We start from the raw sequence: 24252 nt of genomic DNA on the forward strand, positions 1-24252 counted from the left end.
ACATTTTTCTTTTGGTACAAAACAATAAACATTTTTTTTTCAATTGCCATTTACAGCTTCGTATGGATATTTTTGTCATGATAAACAACTAGAACTTTTTCTATCACTTACTAATATCGTCCACCCATTATTGTTACATATATATATATATTAGTATTTTGTGCCACTATATATATACGCTTATTTAGATATAGATAAATCTTGTATAACAATTTCTAATTCATTTTTATTATTATTCAGGTTCCTCCCATTTTAAAAGTAAAACTTTTCAACCATATATATCAACAATTTATACTGATATATAACATAAGGCGGACATAATAATTATTCATTCTTCAAAAAAAATAAAAAAAAAAAAACTTGCTAACATTCATTATTTTTATTGTCAACGTGTTAACAGCTGCCATATTTATTTGAAGTTTTGACTAATAATATACTTTTATTGTGACAATAATGACGCAAATAAGTTATCTACCTCATAATGGCTTACAAGCAATGCAATCTGCATTTCATATGCCTGTAAGACAGGATTTGATTTCTCAGAATGATATCTCTGGATCCTTGATCCAAAATAACCATCAATACTCTAATGTTAATTTACTTAGTGTTGCAGCATCAGTTGCTGCATCATTACCATTTAAACCTGATGGTGTTAGCTATACTAGTAAGAAAAAAAAAATTATTAAAAATAATATTAATTATTTAATTTAATGAAATTTTATAGAGCGTGTACCTAATTGTCAAAAATGTGGTCAACATGGAATTAAAAGTCGTCTTAAAGGTCATAAAAGAGTTTGCCGTTTTAAAGACTGTAATTGTCCTAAATGTCAAGTTGTTACAGAACGCCAAAAATTAATGGCAGATCAAATTAAAATAAGACGAAGACAAAGAAAAGATACAATTTTGAATCTTACCCGTGAAAAAATAACTCAATCATTAAATGCTGTTGCTGCAATTACAAATGCTTCAGCACAATTCCCATATGTTAATGGGTTAAATTTACTTTGCCAAAAAATTAATCAACCAACAACTGTTAATCAACTTCTTCAAGCTCAATCTAATTCATTGGCTAATTCATTAAATTATTCAAATCAACAAAATTCCCTTTCATACCTCTCTGCAGCTGTCGCTGCTGCTGCCGGTCATCAACAAGCAAGTGATCTTTTAAAGATTCAAGCTGCTACAAATGTACCAAACATATCTACTGCTAATATTCAAGCAACTATTGGTACATTATCATGTGGTAATACTAGTTCTGGATCTCCTATTCAAACAAACATCTCAACTCCATTGCCATTGATTTTAACAACAAATGGAAATACTTCTCCTACATCTTCAAACACTACCTCTATTGGAACGATGCCATCATCTCCAGGAACAATTACAGCAACCTCACCAACATCCTCATCTGTATCATCTGGTACAAGCTCTAGTGATGAAAATACACCTATTGCTGCACCTATTGCTATTAATCCATCATCTGGTATAAATATTGCAACATCATTACCTAATCCATTAACAACTATTTCAACAACAACTCAACAACCAACAAATGAACAACTTTATTCATTTTTGGCTAATTTTAAACTTTTTGACCAACAAAATCTTGTTGGAGGAAATACTACTAATAATATTAGTGGTCTTACAATTCCAGCTGAATTTCTTTGTGGAACACAACAATCTATTATTCAGAAAGATGACAATTTTGTAGCTACAGTTGCTGCTGCTATAGCAGCTTCACAAGTATCACGAACAATTGAATCTCCTATAAAAGTAGAAGAAGGGACTTCTGTGAATAATAATAAAAACACATTTATTGACGTTTGCTCTGTATAAAATGAATTTAAAAAAAAAAAGTTTTTTCAATGAAATACCTCAAAAAAAGAAAGAAAGTATCTTTTATATAATCAGAACTCTATTTTGTCTTCACTCAACCAAATAATACAATAATTTATTTCTGTACATCATATTATATTTTACTTCTTTTGTCATCCGGTATCAAAATTCAACCAAAATTATTAATGTATATTTTATATGATAAATATAATTCAAAAAAAAAAAAAAAAAGAATTAAAAAAAGATAAATGTTTTTTTTTTCACGATGAAAAGAGCTGTTAACATTTGTATAATTAACTGTTACTTTGTTTTATCATTTTTTAATTATGTAATTTATATTATAATATTAATATATTTTTAAATAAAATAAATTTTACTAAGACAAATATATTAAATTTTGTTATCTTTATTAATACCTATTAAAAAAAATAAAGATGTAAGGATATATAATAACAATAAATTGCATGAAAATTAATTTAACTACAAATTTTATTTTATAAATATATATGTTTTATGCAAAATTTTATTTACCTAAATAAAAAGAAATATATTTTACTTCTATTAAAAAAAGAGAGAAACATAATGAATCTTAGGATTATTTATGTGGACTGTTTATTTATGCGCGTGTATATTTTTAAATTTTGTAATGGACATCATGTAAACAAAAACAATTTTTTGAATAAGATAACTGCATTTATAATTAAGGATTTTTTTTTTACCATAAATAATAATTTTTTTTTTCTTTGAGTTTATAAAAATATACATTGTAATTGATATGCTTTAAATGTCATGTTTTCTATTTTATTTAAACGCATCATATTTTTTTTAAAAGAAATATTATATAACAATAAAAAGAAAAATGATAAAAAGATAATAATAATATTGTTAGGCATTAAATAATTATTTGTATAATAACAGTTATTTAAATTATTAATATTTTATGGACAAAAGATTACCGTTTTGTTTTAAAATGAAATTGATGAACTTTAGTAATATTTCAATATTGCATGTTTCCGCGTTTTAAAATAAATTGTTATGATGTAAAAAAAGAAAATGTCAAAAACTTAAACAACAAAAAATTTTTTCAATTACATGTCCACTTTCTTTTTTGTTGCCCATAAACAACATTCTGAAACATGACTGTTTTCAAAATAACATTTTATCATTTTTTATATCCCTGTAAACAGCTTTTTATTTTGTTAAATAAAGTTTACTTGATGACCATACTCATATTTAAGCTTAAGACAAAATTTAAAGCATGTTAATGTTTAACAAAACAAATGGACATGTAAATAAAAAAAAATTTTTTTTTTCTTTTTCTGTTGCATTATATATATATATATATATATTTTTTTTTATCAGTAAATGTCCAATTTAAAGTTTGTTTTTGAAGGAATACAAAGTTGTAAACAAATGTTCGAATTTAATTTAGTATGCCATTTCAACAACAGTCAAGCTTGGTCAAGATATAAAAAACATTTATTTAGGGAAATAAAAAAAAACTATATTATAAAAAAATTTATTTAAAAAAAAAAGATTTATATATAACAAGTTTTAAGAATAAAATTAATTATTAAATAATAAAATATTGTTAAAAAAAAATAAGAAATTATTAATTACTTTAATAAATATTCGTTTTTATTTAAACATTTTTTAATTCACCTGATGTACTAATAGTTTTAATGGTTTTAATAATAAAAAATTAGAACTTTATTTCTACATAATGTATATTCTTTTTTTTTATAATAATATCAATGATATTTTTTTACTAAATGTTGTAGATATTTTCTATAATACAATTTTAATTATATACATAGTAATATTAATAATTTTAAATATGATTATTATTATTATTATCCTTTGTCAATTAAATAATTTTCTATATATATTTTAAAAAAGTATATATTTCGTTTATAAAAAAAAAGTTTAATATATTATTTCATAATATATATATAATTTGTTAATAATATGAAAAAATTTAAATAAAATTTAAATTTATTTATTCTTGTTGACATATGATTTTTATTTAACAGCCGTAAAATTATATAATTTTTAAAAAATTTTTATTTTAAAAACATTATCAAATATGTTAAAAGTTATAATTAAATAAAAATAATTATATTTAGGTACCAGTCATGGTAATTTATTTTATTAAATAACGTACTTGGGATATTATATAAACTATTTTTTAGTTATTTTTTATTATTTAAATTGATATAGATAACCATTTTTATTGTAGAACTTGTGAGATTAGTTAAATCATTTACTAAAGTTAAAGTTATATTTCCAGTAGAATTAAACAAACACATAATAATTACAATTATTTAATAATTAAAAATTTAGGATTTGATAATATCTATAAATAACATTTCATCTTTTATATTATTATTCAGTTAAAATAAACTATAATCTGGTATAAGGTAATCTTATATTTTTTTTATAAAAAAATGATAAAATGGTTTATAAAATTAATTAGATAGTTAAAAAATTCAAATTGATTTAAAAAAAAAAAAACAAAAAAATTTTTGAGGTCATTTAATAAAAATTTGTTGAAAATTGTACTATTTATTGTATTATGTTACTATTAAAAAAAGTTTGTTTCCATGTAACCAGGAAACATTTTACAAATATCAATAAGCAGAGAAATAATGATAACTAATAAAAGTACAAAATATCTAAAAATATAATTTATTTTATTACTTCAACAATTGTAATTATTATTTCCTTATACATTTGTAATATTTATATATTATAAAAATAAAATTATCATATTTAATGTGTAATAAAGTTTATTTTTTTTTTCATTTATTAAATAAATTTTTAAAAAAAAGTTTATAATATTACAGAAGTATATTAAAAAAATTTTTCTACTGTTTTCCACCTCGTATTTGTAATGCAACAGTTGAAGATTGAAAGTTAACATTAGAATATAAAGCAAAAACAAATTGATATGAAGCATCTGTTTTAAGAAGATTTGTTATTGACGGATAGTTTGTAAGATCTAAATTAAATGAAATTTTACTATTTCCTTCTTTAACAGGACATGTTGTAGAACCATTACATAAATTTTTTGTATTTATAATATGATATGTAGGTATTTGGAACCAATTACAATTATTATTTCCAACCCATTGAAATATATATGTATCAAGATTAAAATCAGATGTTTCACTACCTGTATTGTTTAAAGATAATTCAATTTTATATCCATTTGAAAGATTAATAGGGTATTTATAAGTTCCTTATAATAAAAAATAATTTATTCATTAAAATATAAACTTACCATTTAAAGGTGATAATTGAAAGTTATAAATTTTAAAACGATAATCAGTCATTTCAAACCAATGAAGTTTTGTTTCAGTTCCATTTGGATAATTGGTACATCCTTCAATATAAGAAGAAAAATAAAGAATAAAAAATGTAGAAATAAATATTGTAGAATATTTCATTATATAATATAAATTATAAAATTTTTTTGTGCTTATAAACTTAATTTTATTATGATTAAACTAATAATTTTAAGTATTTGATAAGAAATCTTAAGGTTTTTTCTTTGAATCTTAAATTAATTATATTAAAATAATAGTTGTGTTATCAAGATCTTCAATTTTATACTTTTTTTTTTATTAATATTTTGATAATGACATCATAATTAATTTTATTAAGATAACAAAGATATTTTATCAAATTATAATCATCATTATAAAAATAATTTTATTTTTAAATTAGAAAAATTTTAATAAGTATTGTAAATAAATTTTAAATATATATAACAAAAAATGAACATAAACTTTATGTATTAAATAAACAATAGTTAATTATTTTATATAATAATGTTTAGTTAAGGAATAATAAAAAAAAATATGTTGAATATTATTTATTATCCATACATCGATCCCGGTGGACCCATCATACCTTGAGAACCCATCATACCTTGAGAACCCATTATACCTTGAGGACCCATCATACCTTGAGAACCCATCATGCCTTGTGAACCCATCATTCCCATGGGACCTGACATTCCATAAAGTCTCATTTGACGTTGTTGATTTAATATCCATGGTGGTGGTATACCCTGACTGGATACATTATTAATTAAAAATAATAATATAATAGTTAAAAAAGTTATAATATAATAAAATTTCATTTTTAATTAATTTTTTTTTATAATAAAATTATTGTAGTTTTTTATTTATATACATTTTCTTTTTTTTTGTAATATTTATTATATTTAATTTTTATTAAAAAATAGTTTGTTTATTTTTTATAATGTTTCTTATTTTAATTATTTAATTTTTAAATATGTCACACTATTTTTTTTAATATTTTTTATTATTAAAGAATGAATCACAATGTAATTTTTTTTTTCTAAAAATGAAATATTAAAATTTATATATTTTTATTATTATATTTTAATTGTAATTAATCATGACACACCTTTATGATTATCAAACACTTGTTATCATAAAAATTATACAACATATGACATAACTTAAAATTATACTTTTTAAAACTTAAAAAAATAAAAACATTAATATAAAGTATGTTTATTACTATTTTGTATAAAAAAATAATATTAATTATTATAAACATATATTTAAAAATAATACATATCCTAGAACTTTGTTTTTATTAATTTTTTTTAAGAAATTCATAATTTATTTAGTTTAAAAAATAAAAAAAAAATATTTTGTATAAAATGTTGTTAAAATAATATAATAAAAATAGTGTTTAGTTAAAAAAATAAATTTTTTACATAAAAAGTTATTTATTTATATCAATTTTTACTGTAGTAAGATAATTATAACAGAAAAATTTTTTATTTTTAAAATATCACAGATTAATTTAATAGATTTTATATTAAAAAAATATATTTTTTTAAGATAATGTTATAATTATCAAAAGTCAAATTCATTCATACTAGTTTTACTATTTTTATTGTTAAAAATAGATGATTGTCATATAAGTTATCAAGTTTTTTTTTCTATGCAAAATTTATTATTACTTTACTATTTAATTCTTCCTTAACAATTATTTTATTAATATTTTAAATAATTAAATTAAATATTAATCATTTTAAAGCATGTTTTATAATATTTTTACCTTCAGTACTTAAATTAAAAAATAATAATTATTATTTAAATTGTTTAAATAAATATATTTGAACATGGATTTAAAATATCATACTTTAAAATTTTAAACATATTTTTTATAATTAAAAATAAAAAGACAAATAAAATTATAAATAATTTTAAATAATTGATGTTGTAAAAACATCAAATAATATTTTTTTTTACTTTTAAATACATTAATAATAATAATAATAATAAAATATTTGCTACATACCTTAATAAAAGTTAATTAATAAGATAAACTTATTAATCAATTTATAAAATGATAAATTTTATTTTAGCTAAAGATTACCTTGATGTTACTTAATAAAAATAAGACAATAATTAGTATAATGTAAAAATATTTAAAAAAAATTTTATTATATTTATAAAAATATAATAGTAAATTAAACTAAAATTTATATTCTTGCTTTTCGAGAACTAAGTTGTTGATAGACAAAACATGTAACCTTTTTAATAGTAATTTCACAAAAAACTTGAGTTGCAATTCGAAAACTAAAAGGTGTTGAACTACAAATAACATCATAATGTGAATCTAAATTATCTTTTGTTGACAAAATTTCATTAGTTACTTTATGAATACGTTTTTTTGATTCATTTGGTTCATCTGAAACAATATTATCTATCATTATAGATTGAAGTTCAAGATTATTACACTTTTCAGGGGTAAATTTTAAAGTACTTGGAACAATTTTTAATTTATTTCTTTTTTCTTTTGAATTTGAATTACGTTTTATAATTTTTTTTTCAAAAATATTATTAATAAAAAAGTTATCTTTTGATTTATTATAATAACAAATGTTTCCATTATTACATTTCAAAATATTTTCATTATCAATGACATCTTTAGTAGAACTTTTTAAATAGTAAAATTCTTCTTTACCATTAATTGTAACTAATAAAAAAAACAAAATTATTAAGCAAATGTATATATGCTTCATATTTTAACAAAAAAAATGAGTATTTATTTTTATTTTTATTAATCTTATTTATATATATTAATCTAAACAGCCCAAGGCAAATTAAATGACTTGTCAGACAACTTTTACAAAAATATACAAAATAATTAAAGATAAAAGAATGAACTAAAAGCTAAACTAAAACAAAAGTATTTTTTTAAAATTATTTTATTGAAAATAATCTATTTTTATAAACAATTTTTTTAATTGATATGATCATTAGTATTAACCATAATAATATCCACACGTACATGGATTGTAACTATTAAATCCATAGCCACCATAACCTCCCATTGGATAACCACCATATGGACCCATTCCAAAACCACCAAATGGTCTATAAAAACCAAATTGAGCAAATATTTCCTTACTTATAATTGTAAGAATAAATATAATTAATATTATTAGAAATAAATATTTCATCTTAACTTTTTTTTTATATTTGAAACAAGAAAATTCAAATTTAAAAAATATTTATATACTTTTTTTTCCACTTTTGATTATGAATATAAATAAAAATATTTTTTTAATATTTGCTAAATTAGTGTGCTTTTGTTGTTGCTTTAAAAGTCGAATAACATTAAAAAAAATTTGTCATTTAAGTTTTTTAAAAAAATAACTAATTTATTTTAAATTATAAAATTGATCTAAATTTTTAAAACTATAAAAACAAGAATTTAAATAAAAATTATCGTTATTTGTATCTATTAAAATAATAAAGATTTAATAGATATATAACAAATTTATAATTATTATAAATAAGGTCAAAAAATTCTTTTTTTTATTTAAATTTAGTCATTACTTTTATTAATTTTGTATTAAATTTAATAATTATAACATTGAAAATAATGCTTTATGTATTTAATAGTTTATTAATCATTATCATAATATTTTTAAAAATACTTTTTTTTTATATTTTTTTTCTAACAACTTAATTATAAAATATTTTATAAAAAAAAAATAATAATAAAGAGTAGTAATAAAATGTTTTATTAAAATTTTACAAATATTATCAATGAATATATAAAAAATATTTCTCAAAATTTAAATTGAGTTATTTTTTTCCATACATTCCATATCCCCAAGGACGATACATACCCCAAGGACGATACATACCCCAAGGACGGTACATACCCCAAGGACGATAACCTATAAAATATATTATTATTAAATAACAATAAATAACTTATATTTATTTATTTTTATTGTTAAAATATTAATATTTTACAAATTATAAATTTATTTATATATTTAACATACCACCATAAAATCCGTATCCCCATTGAGCATTTGATACAGCAAAAATAATTGCTAATAATAACAAGATAATAGAAAATTGTTTCATAATTTGTCTTTATTATAAATAGTTATACTGCTTAAAAGTTAAGATTTTTGTCTATTTATATAGGTTACAATTACAAATCAATATAACAAAATAATTTGTATAATTTGGTAAACAACATGATTTGGTAAAGTTTTTTTTATAAAAAATATTTTAAAAAGTTGGTCAAATATAATTTTTTATAGTTATTTGCTAAACAAATCTTTCCTTCTATGATAAAAGGTTAATTAATAAGTGCATTAATTAATTAAAAATAGTTGTTTGTAACTGTGTTTAAAGTTTATAATAGAAAAAAAGTCATATTTTTAATTTACTTATTGAGGTCAATAAACAGTACAAAAATAAACTTTTAAATTAATTATTTTTTTAATGAATAACTACTGTTAACATATAGTATTAAATAATTTTTTTATATGATATAAATTTTAATGTTAAAATTATTATAAAATTTTTAAATTATTACAAAGAAAAAGTTATATTTTTGAAGTAATTTTAATAAATATTTAATTTTATTATCTAATTTTAAAATTTATTGAATAAAATTGATCAATAAGAATGTTTTAGAAATTTTGTTTTTAGTTAAAAAACTTTTTTTTGTTTATTTTTACAACAATTTTGTTCATTTACTATCTAATTAATTAAAGTTTATTTTAATAGAAAATTAACAAATAAATATGAAACAACATGATTTATATTTTTTAAATGTTTATTAAAATAACAAAAATATATAGTATTATTATTTTATTTTTATAAAAAACTGTTCATTAACAATCATAAAATAAAAAATAACATTTGTTTTATTTCTAACTTGTTTTTCTATTTTCCCCACATACCCATGCCATAACCCATTCCATAACCTCCCATGCCACCATAACCGTATGGTCCAAAATGTCTCCAAGGTCTATAGCCATATCCACCATAACCTCCATAACCTCCATAACCCATACCTAAAATTTTTATAAAAATTTACTAATAAATTTACCATATGGTCCATATCCGAAAAATTGTGCTTCAGAAAAAGTAATAAAAACAGTAAAGACAAAAAGTATAATAAAAAGATTCTTCATTTTCTTAAACACTGGTTTTTAACTGTTAGTTAATTTCTAATTTCTGCATTTAAATACCATCATAAAGTTTATGTATTTGAAATATTTCATCTCTATTTAAAAATTAAATATGTAGTGTTTTGTCGAAAATTATTCATATGAAATAATAAACTAATTAATTTATATCACGTTTGCTAAATAATTGTAACACTCTTGTTTGCTCAAAACATAGGTATTAAAAGAAAAACGAAAACACATGTTATTAAGTGACATCATTTTATTTAAAATAACTAATTTTTAATTCATAACTATAAATATTGTAATTATATATATTTTTATAAGATTTATTTAATAACACTATCATTAACTACTGTATAAAATTTTAATAAATTAATTATTATGCTATTTTAAAATATATATATATTGAATAAATTATGGCCTTCTAAAAATATTTTTAACTTTTATATTAGTTATTGAATCTTTAATACTTATCAATTTCTACTTTATGATATTAAGAAATTAAAAACCATATAAAAATAATTGCAAATTAATTTTAAAATTAAAAAAAATTTTTTAATAAAACAATTAATTATATCATTTAACATTTATAATAATTATTATACTAATTTAATTATATTTATAAGTAGATATTTTCATATAATTTAGTAGCTGAATTAAATTGACAAAATTTATTATTTTTAATAAAAATATTAAAAAAAAAACAAAAAATTTTATAAAAATAATTTTAAAAATTAAAAAAAAATATCCAGATAAAATATAAATTTAGTGGTCCAAAATAAACATGAAAAAAGTTCTTCTATGTACCATACAAAGTTCAAATAAATATTTACTATTTATATATTTAAAAAAAATCGCCATTTAGTATAAAAAGAAAATTAATATTAATTATATATTTAAAATTTTGTTTGAAATGAAGATAACTCTATTTAAAACTTATTTTATTTTTTTATTTCTATTATTCATTTTTAATTTTGTTATTACTGCTAAAAAATCGACCGGCAAAACCATTAAAAAATTGAAAAAAGAATTAAAACAGTGTAAAATAGATCTTGAAGAAGCTCAGGACAGAAACGAAGATCTATATGATGAAGTTATAAATCTTACACAGACCAACAACAAATTAACATTATTATTAAATACATGCCGAAATAATAGAACAAAACTTGAAAAATATATTCAGGATAATTGTAAAAAAACTAAAACTGTTAAATTGAAACAATAAAAAAATAAAATAAACAAGCATATTCAAAAATTTAAACTATAATATCTGAATAACAATAATTTAATTTATTTGTCAATAAATAAATGTTTCATTAAATTATAGCTGCTAAGAATTTTGTTTATTTGTTATATGAAGATATATAACATACAAAATTAACATATTCTAATTGATTAAAGTTCCAATACTTATTATATAAAAATAATCTAATTTCGAAATATAAATTGCTTTACCAGAAAAAAATACATTTTTAACAACTTTTTTGACAAATATGTTATTTTAAATAAAAAATGTTACACTTTTTTTTGATTTTTCCAATTATACAAAATACACACGATTTATTTCAATTTAAAAATTTTTTTTTAAATTAAAAAGTCTTCAATAAAATAAATTTGTATTAACACAAAAATTATTGTTTGACATGACTGAACAAATACATAATAAAAAATAGAACAAAAATTATAAAATTTTTAATTGATTTTAATTATAAAAAAGTACATTATAAATATTTTAAATTTAATAAAAGTAATTATATTTATATAACTTTTATTAAATAAGTACACAAATTTTTGCAAATTTAATTATTGAAATTTATAATCTTTTCTCATATTTAATTTATAAAAACATTTTTATTATTAACAATAAAAATATACTTAACAAAAAAAATAATACTACAACTGAATAATAATTTATCATTTTCTTCTTATCAATGTTCTTCAATATACAAAAATTTATAAAGATTAATTGTAAATGAAATTAAAATATGTACAGTTATTAAGTTTGTCCTATGACGAAAATTTGTGGTAATAAGAACAAATGTCATCAAAAGCAAAGTTTTTTTCTATTTTCACCATTATAATATTTCTCTAAAACCAAGATGGGTCAAAATCAGTTTGGTGGACGTAAGAATCAAGGGGGTGAAGGACAAGGAGATGATAAAGTATGTTTTAATAATTACTAGTAAAATAAATTTTATAGGAAAAAAAAAGAAAATATGAAGCACCAATTCCAACAAGATTTGGAAAGAAAAAGAAGGGTAAAGGACCATCAGCGGCTAATAAATTACCAACTGTAACACCACACGCGAGATGTAGGCTTCGTAAATTAAAACTTGAGCGTGTAAAGGATTATCTTTTGATGGAAGCGGAATTTATAAAAAATCAAGAAATTCTTAAACCACAAGAAGAACGTATTGAGGAAGAAAGAATGAAAGTTGATGATCTTCGTGGTAATCCAATGGCTATTGGTTCATTAGAAGAAATAATTGACGACACCCATGCTATTGTTGCTACAAATGTTGGTAGTGAACATTATGTTACCATTATGTCTTTTGTTGACAAAGAACAATTAGAACCAGGATGTTCTGTTCTCCTCAATCACAAGACACATTCAGTCGTTGGTGTTTTAAGTGATGACGTTGATCCAATGGTTTCAGTAATGAAACTTGAAAAAGCTCCTCAAGAAACGTATGCTGATATTGGAGGATTAGATCAACAAATTCAGGAAATAAAAGAAGCTGTTGAATTACCACTAACACATCCTGAATATTATGATGAAATGGGTATTAGGCCTCCAAAGGGGGTCATCTTATATGGATGCCCAGGTACAGGAAAAACTTTATTAGCTAAAGCTGTTGCTAATCAAACATCTGCTACTTTCTTAAGAATTGTTGGATCTGAATTGATTCAAAAATATCTTGGTGATGGACCAAAAATGGTTAGAGAATTATTTAGAGTTGCAGAGGAAAATGCTCCTTCAATTGTTTTTATTGATGAAATTGATGCTGTTGGAACAAAACGTTACGATTCAAATTCTGGCGGTGAGCGTGAAATTCAAAGAACTATGCTTGAATTACTAAATCAACTTGATGGATTTGATTCTCGTGGTGATGTTAAAGTTATTATGGCAACAAATCGTATTGAATCTTTAGATCCTGCTCTTATTCGTCCGGGTCGTATTGATCGTAAAATTGAATTTCCATTACCTGATGAAAGGACAAAAAGGCGTATTTTTGAAATTCATACATCAAAAATGCAGCTTTCTAAAGATGTTGATTTAGATGAATTTATTCAAGCTAAAGATGAACTTTCTGGAGCTGATATCAAAGCAATGTGTACAGAATCTGGACTATTAGCGCTTCGTGAAAGAAGAATGTGCGTGACAATGGAAGATTTCCGTAAATCAAAGGAAAATGTTTTATACCGTAAAAAAGATGGTGCTCCAGAAACACTTTATATGTAAAATTATTTTATATAAATATCTTTTTATTTATTATGTTACAATTTATTGTCAAATGTTATGCTAAATAATATTTTTACATTTTGAAAATTAATTTATAATATACATGTATAAATATTATAATTTTTTCTAGGCAACGTTACTGGCATTTTATTTTTTTATTTCTTGGGATTCTTGAGATTCATCTTTTGAGGAAAAACAATAGTAGTCACAACTACTATTTAGTTGTAAGTATGAATATTCATCTGTCATTTCCTCAAGCTGTGACGCTAATTTTTGTCTGATAGTTGAAAAAGATGGACGATTTTGTGGAGATTGTGACCAACAAGATAACATAACATTATAAAAGTCATCAGAACAATTATCAGGTTTTTCCATTCTACTACCTGATTCTAAATATTTCAACATATTTTCATGAAGAATTCCAGGATATGGTATTCCTCCTAATGTAATAATTTCAAATAATAAAATACCAAAACTCCATACATCACTTTTTGACGTAAATTCATAATGTTTAATTGATTCTATTGCCATCCATTTTATTGGAAGTTTACCTCCACTACTTTTATAATTAGCATCATTAGAATAGACATATCTACATAAACCAAAATCACCAATTTTAGCATATTTTCCTTCATGAACTAAAACATTTCTAGCTGCAACATCTCTATGAACAAAACCTTTAGTTGACAAATATTCAAGTCCATATGATATTTGAACAGCAAACATTAATAGTTGTTTCATCGTACAAATAAGATCAACATTAAATTTACCTTCAAATTCAGAACTTGAATAGTCAATACCTTCACTACTTAATTTTAACATGTATTTACATCTTTTTCTTAAAAATTGAAGTAAATCACCATCAGAACAATACTCAACAATAAGACAAAAAGGTTCAGTCTCCGTAATACACGCTAACATATTTACTAATCTTTCATGATATCCTAAAGTTTTCATTAAACTAATTTCTCTTAAAAATTCACTTTTACACAATTCATCTGAATATTCTGGTAACATTTTAACAGCAACATCACAATTTTCTGTGCGCATAATATTTAATGCAAGTGCAGAATGTGCATCTTTAACGCCATTTGCTTTACCAATCAATTTACCAAGGAAAACTGCACCAAAAGCTCCAGATCCAAGTTTTTTATTGTCATAAATTATAAGATTTCTTCTTTCAAGTTCCCAAACATCATATTTTTTAGGGAAATCTTTATATCTAACCTCACTTTCTTTTTTCATCATATCCATTTTTAATTTATTCATTCTTATTTTATTTCTTTGTTTACGATGAATATTTGCAAAAATAGTTATCAGACAAAGAAAAAGTAATCCAAATATACCTACTGTTAGTCCAACAATAAGACTAGTATAATTTTTTTTATATATTTTAGATGAAAGTTTTAATTCATCAGCTTTTGGTCTTTCACCTAAAGGTAATTGAAGTATGTTTGGTAATGTTATATTATCTTGATCAACAACTGCACAAATAACAACACCATATGTTGTGTCCCATTTTAATCCATCAATAATAGCATAATTACTTGAAATTTTATCTAAACACTTTTGAATTTTTTTATCAAAATTTTTACAATTATTTATTATATTATTTATGGATGTCATATTAACACCAGATATTGCAGTTAATTCTTTTGATGGATAATTTGTTGCATTACCAAATATTAAATAATAATAAATTGGTTCATAATTACCTATAGGCCATAAATCAAATGTTGCATTAATTGTAACATTAAAATTAGGATCAATTTTAAAATTTTTATCAATAATAGTCCAGTTAAAACTTTTTGTTTGTCCACATATTGGTCCCCGAGAAATTTTTGTCGTTACACAATCATTATTTCTCACTGTATCACAATCTAAAAAAATTTATGTAAATAATATTTGTTAATTAATGACATCATCTTTTATATTTTAAGTATAAAAAAAAAAACAAATATATTTTTTTTAAATAATAATAAACTTACTTATATCAATACTAGTATATCTTTGATCATCATTTTTAGATGGAACATAACTTTTACATTGCTGCGATTTTATACTATCAACAAATAAAATATAGTTACAGTCTCTATACATTAAGTCTCCAGCGACAAGAGCAGTTAAAAGTTTATTTTTTGAATCTATTATAAAATTAGTTTGTGGTATTGCAGAAGAATAATCTGGTACAGCACAATTTAACTGATGAAAATCTGTATTAAAGGTAAAATCTTGATCACCAAGTGGCCAATTTGTACTTATTTTATAAGAAACATTTATAATAACAGATGTATTTGATTTATAATCTTCATTAATAAATTCTTTTTTATTCATTATTAATGACTTATTTGTAAATAACATATCATTTATTGATGGAATTGGTATTGGTATTTCAATTGTAGTAGGTGGTGATATATTTTCATTTGATGGAATAAAAAATGTTGCAAATGTATTTTGACAAAATAATTCTAAAGGAATTTTAAATTTTTTAAATCCATCTTCAGTATCACAATATAATTTTGAATTGGCAGTATCATCTGTTGAACCAACTTTTGCACATAAAACAGAATATCCATTTGATGATTGAATGGTAAAATTAATTGTATAATCTTCATTTCTAGTAAATTTTAAGCTTGATATCTCACTTCCTATATTATCACTTTCTAAACCAAGATTTAAGCATGAATTCCAACAATTTTCATTACTCTACAAATAATATTTAATATATAAAATTTTAATATTATTATTATTAATTATAAACATACACATAATGATTCATTTAAATATTTTTTACAGAGATCAGAACATATATTTATTTCATTATTTGAATTTTTATCACGACAATTAGCTATACATCTTGCATAACATATTTCAGGCTTTGTTAAACTCAATAAATTTACAGTATATAAACTTATAATAAGTAATAAAATATAAAATATACAATTCCTGAAAATTGTCATTCTTACAATGAAAGCTGAATCATCAACTGCGCAACAGGTCTATATACGTAAATTGGTTAGTAGTAATAAATTGATCAAATACAACCAATATACATAAAGAATATAAATATATTCAATATAGCGGATGTTTACAAAGCAGCTTACCAAACTTTAGTTATACTTTATTTAATTCTTATATTCTAAAAAAAAAAATGAAAAAACGCTTTTTAAAAAAAAAAATAATATAAATATAAAAAAAATAAATAAGTAAAGTTTTAATAAAATTAAATTTATAAATAATCACATGAAAGATATTAATTTACACTTTTTTTTTTATAAACAATTGAAATTTTTATTCAGGTTATATATATACATTACTTTCGTACAATTGTCAATAAAATATAAATAAAAGATTATTAAAATCAAAGGTTTATTTTTAAAAAGTATTATTACAAACTTTTAATTTTTTATCATGAATATTACTATTAATATCATAATATTTATAATTTTATAAATACATTATTAAACAAAAATTGTAAATATAAATTTTTATATTATGAATAACAAAATAAGAAATAGTAATTAATGAAAAATTATTTTATTGATCTATTATTTTCTTAAAAGAATTTGGAAGATAATGCGCAAGATAATATATTATCAATATATATCAACTATGTTTTCAATTTAATTTTATCTTTAACAAGATATTTATTTAAAGTTCTATAACAGGTTCTAATAATTGTAAGATGTTTGTATACATAAAATATTTTTAAAAATTTTTATTTATATGATTAAAAAAATTTTTTTATATAATTTTTATTATAAAAGCTAATGTTAAATAATGATATTCTCAAAAAGCCGTTTTTTTTTTAATATGTATATAAAGAAAATTAAACTTGATTAGTAATTAAAATGGGATAAAGTGAAATCTGATAATATCACATAACCATTGAGAGATCAATAGCAATTAAAGTAATAATATTTCTCGTTATTTTAAATAATCAAAAATATTAATAGAAAGATGGTATATTTTAAAATTTTATACTAATTATTTAAAATGTTGTTTGATCTGAAAGCCCAATTACTCCACATACAATAGGTATATTTTTATTAATCTCTTCTGAATCAAATGTCATATCTGTTGTTATAGGTGTAATAATATCCTCACTTTTATTTTTTTGTGGTTGATCAATTGTTATGTTATGTAAAGCAATCGCCCTTCCAACCAATGATAAAACATCTATATTTGTATTCCATTTAATAATTTTTTCAACAATACCAACTTCTTCTGAAAGTGAACCTAATAATAATGGTTGTTCTTTAATTGATAAAATTTCACCAATTCTTGTACAACTTGATGAGATATCACCATATTTATGAATAGCAAGAATTAATTTAGAATTATATGAAGATATTTTTGATGTAATATATGTTATAAGATGAAGATTATCTTTTGTTTCTGATGACATTAAAATTTTTACAATACCTAAATCAGCAAATGCAGATGGTGCTGTAATAAATGGTGTTGATGTTATTGTTGATGTTGTAGTAGTTGTAGTAGTTGTTATATTTATATCTTTATCTTCATTAGCTAAAAAAGAATTTAATGAATTACATGCAGTTAATGCAACACATGGAGCTGAATGATAATTTTGAGCTCTTACATATCCTGGTTTACATTGACATGATGGAATACATATATTTGAACAAACTGGTTTTGATGGTTGACCACAATATTCAGGACATTGTGAACCACAAGCATTATATTCTGCAAATGGATCAGAACAACTATTTTCTGATAACCTTATATGTGCTCTAATACTTGGACAATTATCCATCGTAATACATCGTGATATTTGCCAATTTAAAGCATCTTCAAATATATATCCATTTTTACAAAAACATCCAGAAATACATGGAGCACATTGTTTTGGTGATAAATTATTACAACCTAATGGACAAGATGATGCACAATTACGATATTCTTTTAATGGATCTGAACAACGTGAATTTAAATTTTTTTCTCCAATTAATGAATCATCATCTGTTGGAGAAAAAGGTTGTTGAGGTGTTACTAGAGATGGACAAATTTCTTTAGAAACACATGCTGATTGTGGATCTGTATGATCTAATAAAACATATGGTGAACGACATGTACAACCAGGAGTACAATGTTTAATATCACATGTATCACCACCTAAATTACGACATGAAGGTGAACATAAAAGTGATCCACCACAACTTGTCCATACTCTTTTTGGATCCTGTGAACACAATATTAATGGTAATGATGAATGAGGAATATTTAATGTTGAAAATTGATTATTTACCATAAAATTTCTCATCATTGATGATGGTAAAACTCTTACTCCATGTCCATTTTTAATAATTGGTAAATCTTGACATTGCTCAACTAGAATACATTCTGAATTAGGATTATTAATATCTTTTAATATATATGGTGCTCTACAAAAACATCCAGAAATACATTGATTTGAACATTTTGGATTTAAATTATTACATGCAACAGGACATGATGTACCACAATTTTGAAAATTTTTTAATGAATCTGAACATTGTTCATTTAATGGTTTAACTGTTCTTATAGTAGAAGATCCTTCAATTGATGGATTATTAATATCTATAACTGGAGATAAACCCATCATTGACGTTTGTCTATTATTAAATAAAGGACATTCTGATGGTAAAATACATTTTGAATTTTGAGAATCTAAATCATTTTCTAAAATATATGGAATTTTACAATAACATCCTGGAATACAGCGTGATGATTGACATTTTGGTTGTAATCTATTACTACATGTTATTGGACAACTTGAACCACAAATATGAAATTCTTTACGTGAATCTAAACAATTTTGTCCTATAATTGGTGAAAATTGATATGGTTGTGGAATTTGTCCCATAATAATACTTTCTGTATTTAATCCAATATTTAAACATTGTTCCATAAGAACACAAGGTGAATTTGGTTTTTCATTTAAACGTATGTAACCTGGTAAACAATGACAACCAGGTATACAATCAGTTCCTGTAATACATTCTTGTAATGTTTGTTGAATACAATTTGGTTGACATGATGATTGACATGGTACATAATGTTCATTAAATCCACATTCTGCAACAAATGCTCTATATGATGAAATTCTTTGTGGTGATCTTCTAATATTTTGTCTATCATTTTGTTTTTCTTTAAAATTTTGTGGAATAATTGGTGTAATTATATCAATATTTTCACATTTTAATACTGAATATCTTGATTTACTTTCAAAATTTTGTATTTGTTTACCAAAAGAAGTTACACACCAACAATCTTTTGTTGCTGTTTTACATTGCTTTGATTTATATGTTAAACCATCATTAGAACATTGTGGAATATATACTCCATAAATATCAGTTGTTGCATGTTCTTTTAATACTTGATGACGTCTTTGTTTACATGCTAAAAAATAATTATTATTAATAATAGTTGTAAATATTTTTATAGATAAAATCTTTTAATTAACATTTTATTATTATAAAAAACATACATGAACAACATTTTCCCTCAGCACAAAATTCATCATTAGAAATACAATCAGTATTATCTGTACATAATTTACCTTTCCAATATGAACCATCAGGACATGTTATAGAAGTAAAATTATTTATTATATTTTCATTTAATGAAATAATATCATTTTTTGTTAAATTTGTATCATTTTTTTTAATTTCATCAATAGAAGATGAACTAATTATATTTGGTATTATTGGTATAGATGATATATTTGTATTAATTAATTTATTAGATAATATTGGTTTTATTGGAATAGGACAACAAAAGTTTGATTGACATAATTCTCCTGGCATACAATCAGAATTTTTATAACATTTATAATATGAATATCTATTAATATTGTTACATTTTATGCATGTTGATTGTAATTCACAAATTCTCATACATTTTATTATTTTTACAATTAATAATAGATAAAATAAAAAATTCATATTGAAATATAAAATAAAAAATATTTTTAAAAGAAGTAAAATTAATATAAAAAGGATGCTTTTTACTTATTTAAAAAAGTTCAAGGGTAAGAATATTTGGAGGCGGATATGAGGTAAATTATATGGTTTCAAAAAACAAGTTTGATAAAGTAATAATAGAGGTTAAAAAGTGATTTCTTTATAACTTTAAACTTTATAACTTGCTGGCATCAATAAGACCGATCAAAAGACCTTGAGCTTGTATTGTTATTATTCTCCAATAAATAAAGGACATGAATAGTATTATGGCCTCTGATACATTAAAAAAAATGTAAATGTCTTCAATAATATTAAGCGTATGATTATTGTTAGTTAAATAAATTCTTTTAATAAATATTGTTAAAGAATTTAATATAACAATAGGTTAATGATAGAATATAAACATTTATTAACCTATAAATAGTTTATATATATATATAATCTACAAAAATAATTATAGATTTAAAAAAAAAAAAACAAAGAAAAAAAAAATCAAAACATTTAAAAATTGTCTTATATTACTTTTATTGTCATAAATTGTTTAAATTTATAATTAAAATATAATAATGAAATTTTGAACTTATATTTTATTTAGTGATATTTATCTTACATGTTAAAGATATTTATGAACATAAGCTTTCATATTAAACTAGCAGCATCCTCCAGATTTTTTATCTGCTACAGGTTGAGATGGTCCAATACGGACTGATGAAGGATTGGCACCAGATTGTTGGAGTGGTCCCATACGATTTTTAATTTCAGATGCCATAGTTAAGAAAGCTTGTTCAACGTTCTTAGAATCTTTAGCAGAAGTTTCAAGGAATGGTATTCCTAATTGTTCGGCATACTCCTATAAAAAAATATTAAATATTTAAAATAAAAAAATTACTCTAGCAGTGCTTTCTTCAACAGCTCTCTTCTCAGTTAAATCACATTTGTTACCAACAAGAAGTTTGTTAACATTTTCACAAGCATAACGGTCAATCTCTTGTAACCATTGTTTAACATTATTGAAAGATTCCTAAACATTTTAATAAATAAAAATTATATTTAATTAAATAAATTTTTACCTGATCAGTTGTGTCATATACAACAATAATTCCATGAGCTCCACGGTAATAACTAGATGTTATAGTACGAAATCTTTCTTGACCAGCAGTATCCCAGATTTGCAATTTGATAGTTTTTCCTTCAAGCTCAATTGTACGTATTTTAAAATCTACACCGATTGTTGAAATGTAAGATTCTGTGTATGTATCATCGGCAAATCTAAGTAAAAGACAGCTTTTTCCAACACCGGAATCTCCAATAAGCAACAATTTAAAAAGATAATCACTAAAAAATTTATTTTAAATAAAATAAATTATTATATTAATGCTTACTATTCTGGGTTTACAGCCATTTTCAATAAAATAATAGATTAATCTAAAAAAAAAATTATTAAATTGTTAATTGGTATTGAAATTATTTCTTTTCAACAATACATACAGATTTTGGAAAAGCGATAAATATAAAATTGAACATAACAAATATAAAAAAAAAATTATGAAATATGGAACTAAAATACTTTCAATAAATAAACATTATCATAATTTTTTAAATATAATTAATTTGATATATAAATAAAAAAATCTTCAAGTAAAATATTTTTTCTAAATTCTCATATAATCTTATAAAACAAAAATTTTCAACGCTAATAATACTAAAATATTTAGACGAAAAAATTTTTAGCATACAAAAAAGACCATCCGTCTTGTGTATAAAAGTCAGAAAGGATAATTAAAAAAACCATTTCATAATGATTTCAGTTATAAAATAATTTTTAAACAATTTTCTTTATTAAAATTACCAAATTAATAACATCAACTATCACTATAAATGAAGAATTATACATATTATATGTATATGATAATCTTATAATGACAAACATCAAAATCAATAGAAAATTTTATGAAACATTTAAAATAAAAATATATCTATATTAAAAAAAAGAACATAAGTTAAAAAAAATGAATATTTAATGGTTGTTCGTCTTTTAAATAAAAACAAATAATGATGAATTATTATATCATTATTAAAATTATTAGAATATTCTTGTATTCTATCTTTTTAAAAGATAAAATTAAAAAATTCTATTAAAAAAAGTAAAAATAAATTTAAATAATTAAAAATCTTTTTATTACTAGTTTAATTGTTCTTATCATATTTTTTCATTATAACTTTCTTACACTACTAAAAAATTTTTTATTTAATTAAATCAATTTCTTGTATTTTATTTTTTTTATACTAAAAATTTAATAATATAAAAACAAATTGGCAAAAAAAAAAAATAAAATAATTGAATCAATATAAATTACTACAATTTTTTTTCCAGAAAAAAAATTTATTATTTTAACAAAAAAAAGTAAATTTGTCTTTAATACATCAAAAAGTACTTCTCGTTTGTTAAAATTTTAATTGATTAACCAAATATAATATTAATATTATAAAATTTAACATTTATTATAATCCCTATATTTGTTTATTTTACTCAGAAAAAAATATAAACAGCTAAAACATAAAAAAAGTAAATTATTGATAAACTCTGTAATATTGTTAAATATTCTTAAACTATTTTATTAATATCTAAAATTTAATAAATTTATGAGATAAACAAAAGTTAGATAACATATTTAATCAATTCTCTAAAAAATAAAAGTTTATATATTTACATTAATTTTTGAAATACTAAAAGTTTACTAATAACTTTATATACTTAAACACTACCCCAATTATTGTAGAAATATATAATCATTATTTTTATTTCACTATGATAAAAACAAATCCAAGAATTTTAAAATTACCATCTAAATTTAGTTAAGAAATTAATATTTATAATATGTTCTTAAAACTATCATAGTGCTTTTTTAAAATTTAATTTTACTATATATAAAGATTAATTTTTTTTATAAAAAAAAGGTTAGCTGTTGTCATTTTATCTTCATTTAAACAAATTTATAATAAACAAGATATATATATATTATACTATAAAGAAATTTAAATATATAATGATTAAAAACACCTGAAATAAAATTGAATATAACATTAAACTTCATATTTTTTTCTACATTAAGTTAAAAAGTGCAATTTTTTAAAAGATATTTTATATAAATGATAACTTAACCAATTATATGAATAATAAAAATTGGTATCTAAGAATGCTATTATATTTTCTGTGACAATAATATATATATATAAATTGTTAAAAATATAACTTTAATTAAAATAAAATTAATAAATTATTTGTGTAAAGCTAAACTTAAATATGACTAATATAGTTATCTTTATCGATATATATATATATATATATATTTAGATGTAGACAAAAATAATCCATAATATAATGAAAAAATATAGAGAAAATATATGTATTGCAATGGCAATATCTTTATAGTCTACTTTTATCTTTAAATTTTACAAATAGAAATATTTTCTTTATCTACATATTATAA

General features: G+C 21.1%; 9 protein-coding genes across 9 annotated transcripts; 2 read left to right on the forward strand and 7 right to left on the reverse strand.

Annotated features, from left to right (window-relative positions):
* Positions 1-495: 495 nt before the first annotated feature.
* On the forward strand, positions 496-1836 carry SRAE_0000014900 (Doublesex-and mab-3-related transcription factor 3; the record flags this gene model as incomplete). The annotated part of the gene is made up of 2 exons (XM_024646000.1): positions 496-664; positions 725-1836. The coding sequence occupies 2 exons, from the start codon at positions 496-498 to the stop codon at positions 1834-1836; spliced, it is 1281 nt and encodes a 426-aa protein (XP_024500227.1).
* Positions 1837-4703: 2867 nt separating this feature from the next.
* On the reverse strand, positions 4704-5285 carry SRAE_0000015000 (MD-2-related lipid-recognition domain-containing protein; the record flags this gene model as incomplete). Its single annotated transcript, XM_024646001.1, has 2 exons — positions 4704-5077; positions 5120-5285. The coding sequence occupies 2 exons, from the start codon at positions 5283-5285 to the stop codon at positions 4704-4706; spliced, it is 540 nt and encodes a 179-aa protein (XP_024500228.1).
* Positions 5286-5716: 431 nt separating this feature from the next.
* Positions 5717-7040, reverse strand: SRAE_0000015100 (Collagen triple helix repeat-containing protein; the record flags this gene model as incomplete). Its single annotated transcript, XM_024646002.1, has 2 exons — positions 5717-5915; positions 7024-7040. The coding sequence occupies 2 exons, from the start codon at positions 7038-7040 to the stop codon at positions 5717-5719; spliced, it is 216 nt and encodes a 71-aa protein (XP_024500229.1).
* Positions 7041-7366: 326 nt separating this feature from the next.
* Positions 7367-9272, reverse strand: SRAE_0000015200 (Ground-like domain-containing protein; the record flags this gene model as incomplete). Its single annotated transcript, XM_024646003.1, has 4 exons — positions 7367-7863; positions 8179-8264; positions 8998-9076; positions 9188-9272. The coding sequence occupies 4 exons, from the start codon at positions 9270-9272 to the stop codon at positions 7367-7369; spliced, it is 747 nt and encodes a 248-aa protein (XP_024500230.1).
* An 813-nt stretch (positions 9273-10085) lies between these two features.
* SRAE_0000015300 (Hypothetical protein) lies at positions 10086-10336 on the reverse strand (the record flags this gene model as incomplete). Its single annotated transcript, XM_024646004.1, has 2 exons — positions 10086-10216; positions 10252-10336. The coding sequence occupies 2 exons, from the start codon at positions 10334-10336 to the stop codon at positions 10086-10088; spliced, it is 216 nt and encodes a 71-aa protein (XP_024500231.1).
* A 2096-nt stretch (positions 10337-12432) lies between these two features.
* SRAE_0000015400 (26S protease regulatory subunit 4) lies at positions 12433-13796 on the forward strand (the record flags this gene model as incomplete). The annotated part of the gene is made up of 2 exons (XM_024646005.1): positions 12433-12495; positions 12534-13796. 2 exons carry the CDS (start codon positions 12433-12435, stop codon positions 13794-13796), a joined length of 1326 nt encoding a protein of 441 aa, XP_024500232.1.
* Positions 13797-13943: 147 nt separating this feature from the next.
* On the reverse strand, positions 13944-16779 carry SRAE_0000015500 (Tyrosine-protein kinase receptor torso; the record flags this gene model as incomplete). Its single annotated transcript, XM_024646006.1, has 4 exons — positions 13944-15676; positions 15785-16502; positions 16562-16706; positions 16763-16779. The coding sequence occupies 4 exons, from the start codon at positions 16777-16779 to the stop codon at positions 13944-13946; spliced, it is 2613 nt and encodes an 870-aa protein (XP_024500233.1).
* A 1008-nt stretch (positions 16780-17787) lies between these two features.
* On the reverse strand, positions 17788-20695 carry SRAE_0000015600 (Thyroglobulin type-1 domain and Superoxide dismutase, copper/zinc binding domain and Trypsin Inhibitor-like, cysteine rich domain-containing protein; the record flags this gene model as incomplete). The annotated part of the gene is made up of 2 exons (XM_024646008.1): positions 17788-20198; positions 20287-20695. 2 exons carry the CDS (start codon positions 20693-20695, stop codon positions 17788-17790), a joined length of 2820 nt encoding a protein of 939 aa, XP_024500234.1.
* Positions 20696-21410: 715 nt separating this feature from the next.
* SRAE_0000015700 (Small GTPase superfamily and Ran GTPase family and Small GTPase superfamily, Rho type and Small GTPase superfamily, Rab type and Small GTP-binding protein domain and Small GTPase superfamily, Ras type and Small GTPase superfamily, ARF type and P-loop containing nucleoside triphosphate hydrolase domain-containing protein) lies at positions 21411-22163 on the reverse strand (the record flags this gene model as incomplete). Its single annotated transcript, XM_024646009.1, has 4 exons — positions 21411-21611; positions 21651-21782; positions 21832-22096; positions 22144-22163. The coding sequence occupies 4 exons, from the start codon at positions 22161-22163 to the stop codon at positions 21411-21413; spliced, it is 618 nt and encodes a 205-aa protein (XP_024500235.1).
* Positions 22164-24252: the final 2089 nt, after the last annotated feature.

Source organism: Strongyloides ratti, scaffold srae_scaffold0000001 (assembly GCF_001040885.1).
Source record: "Strongyloides ratti genome assembly S_ratti_ED321, scaffold srae_scaffold0000001".
Taxonomy (NCBI): Eukaryota; Metazoa; Nematoda; class Chromadorea; order Rhabditida; family Strongyloididae; genus Strongyloides; species Strongyloides ratti.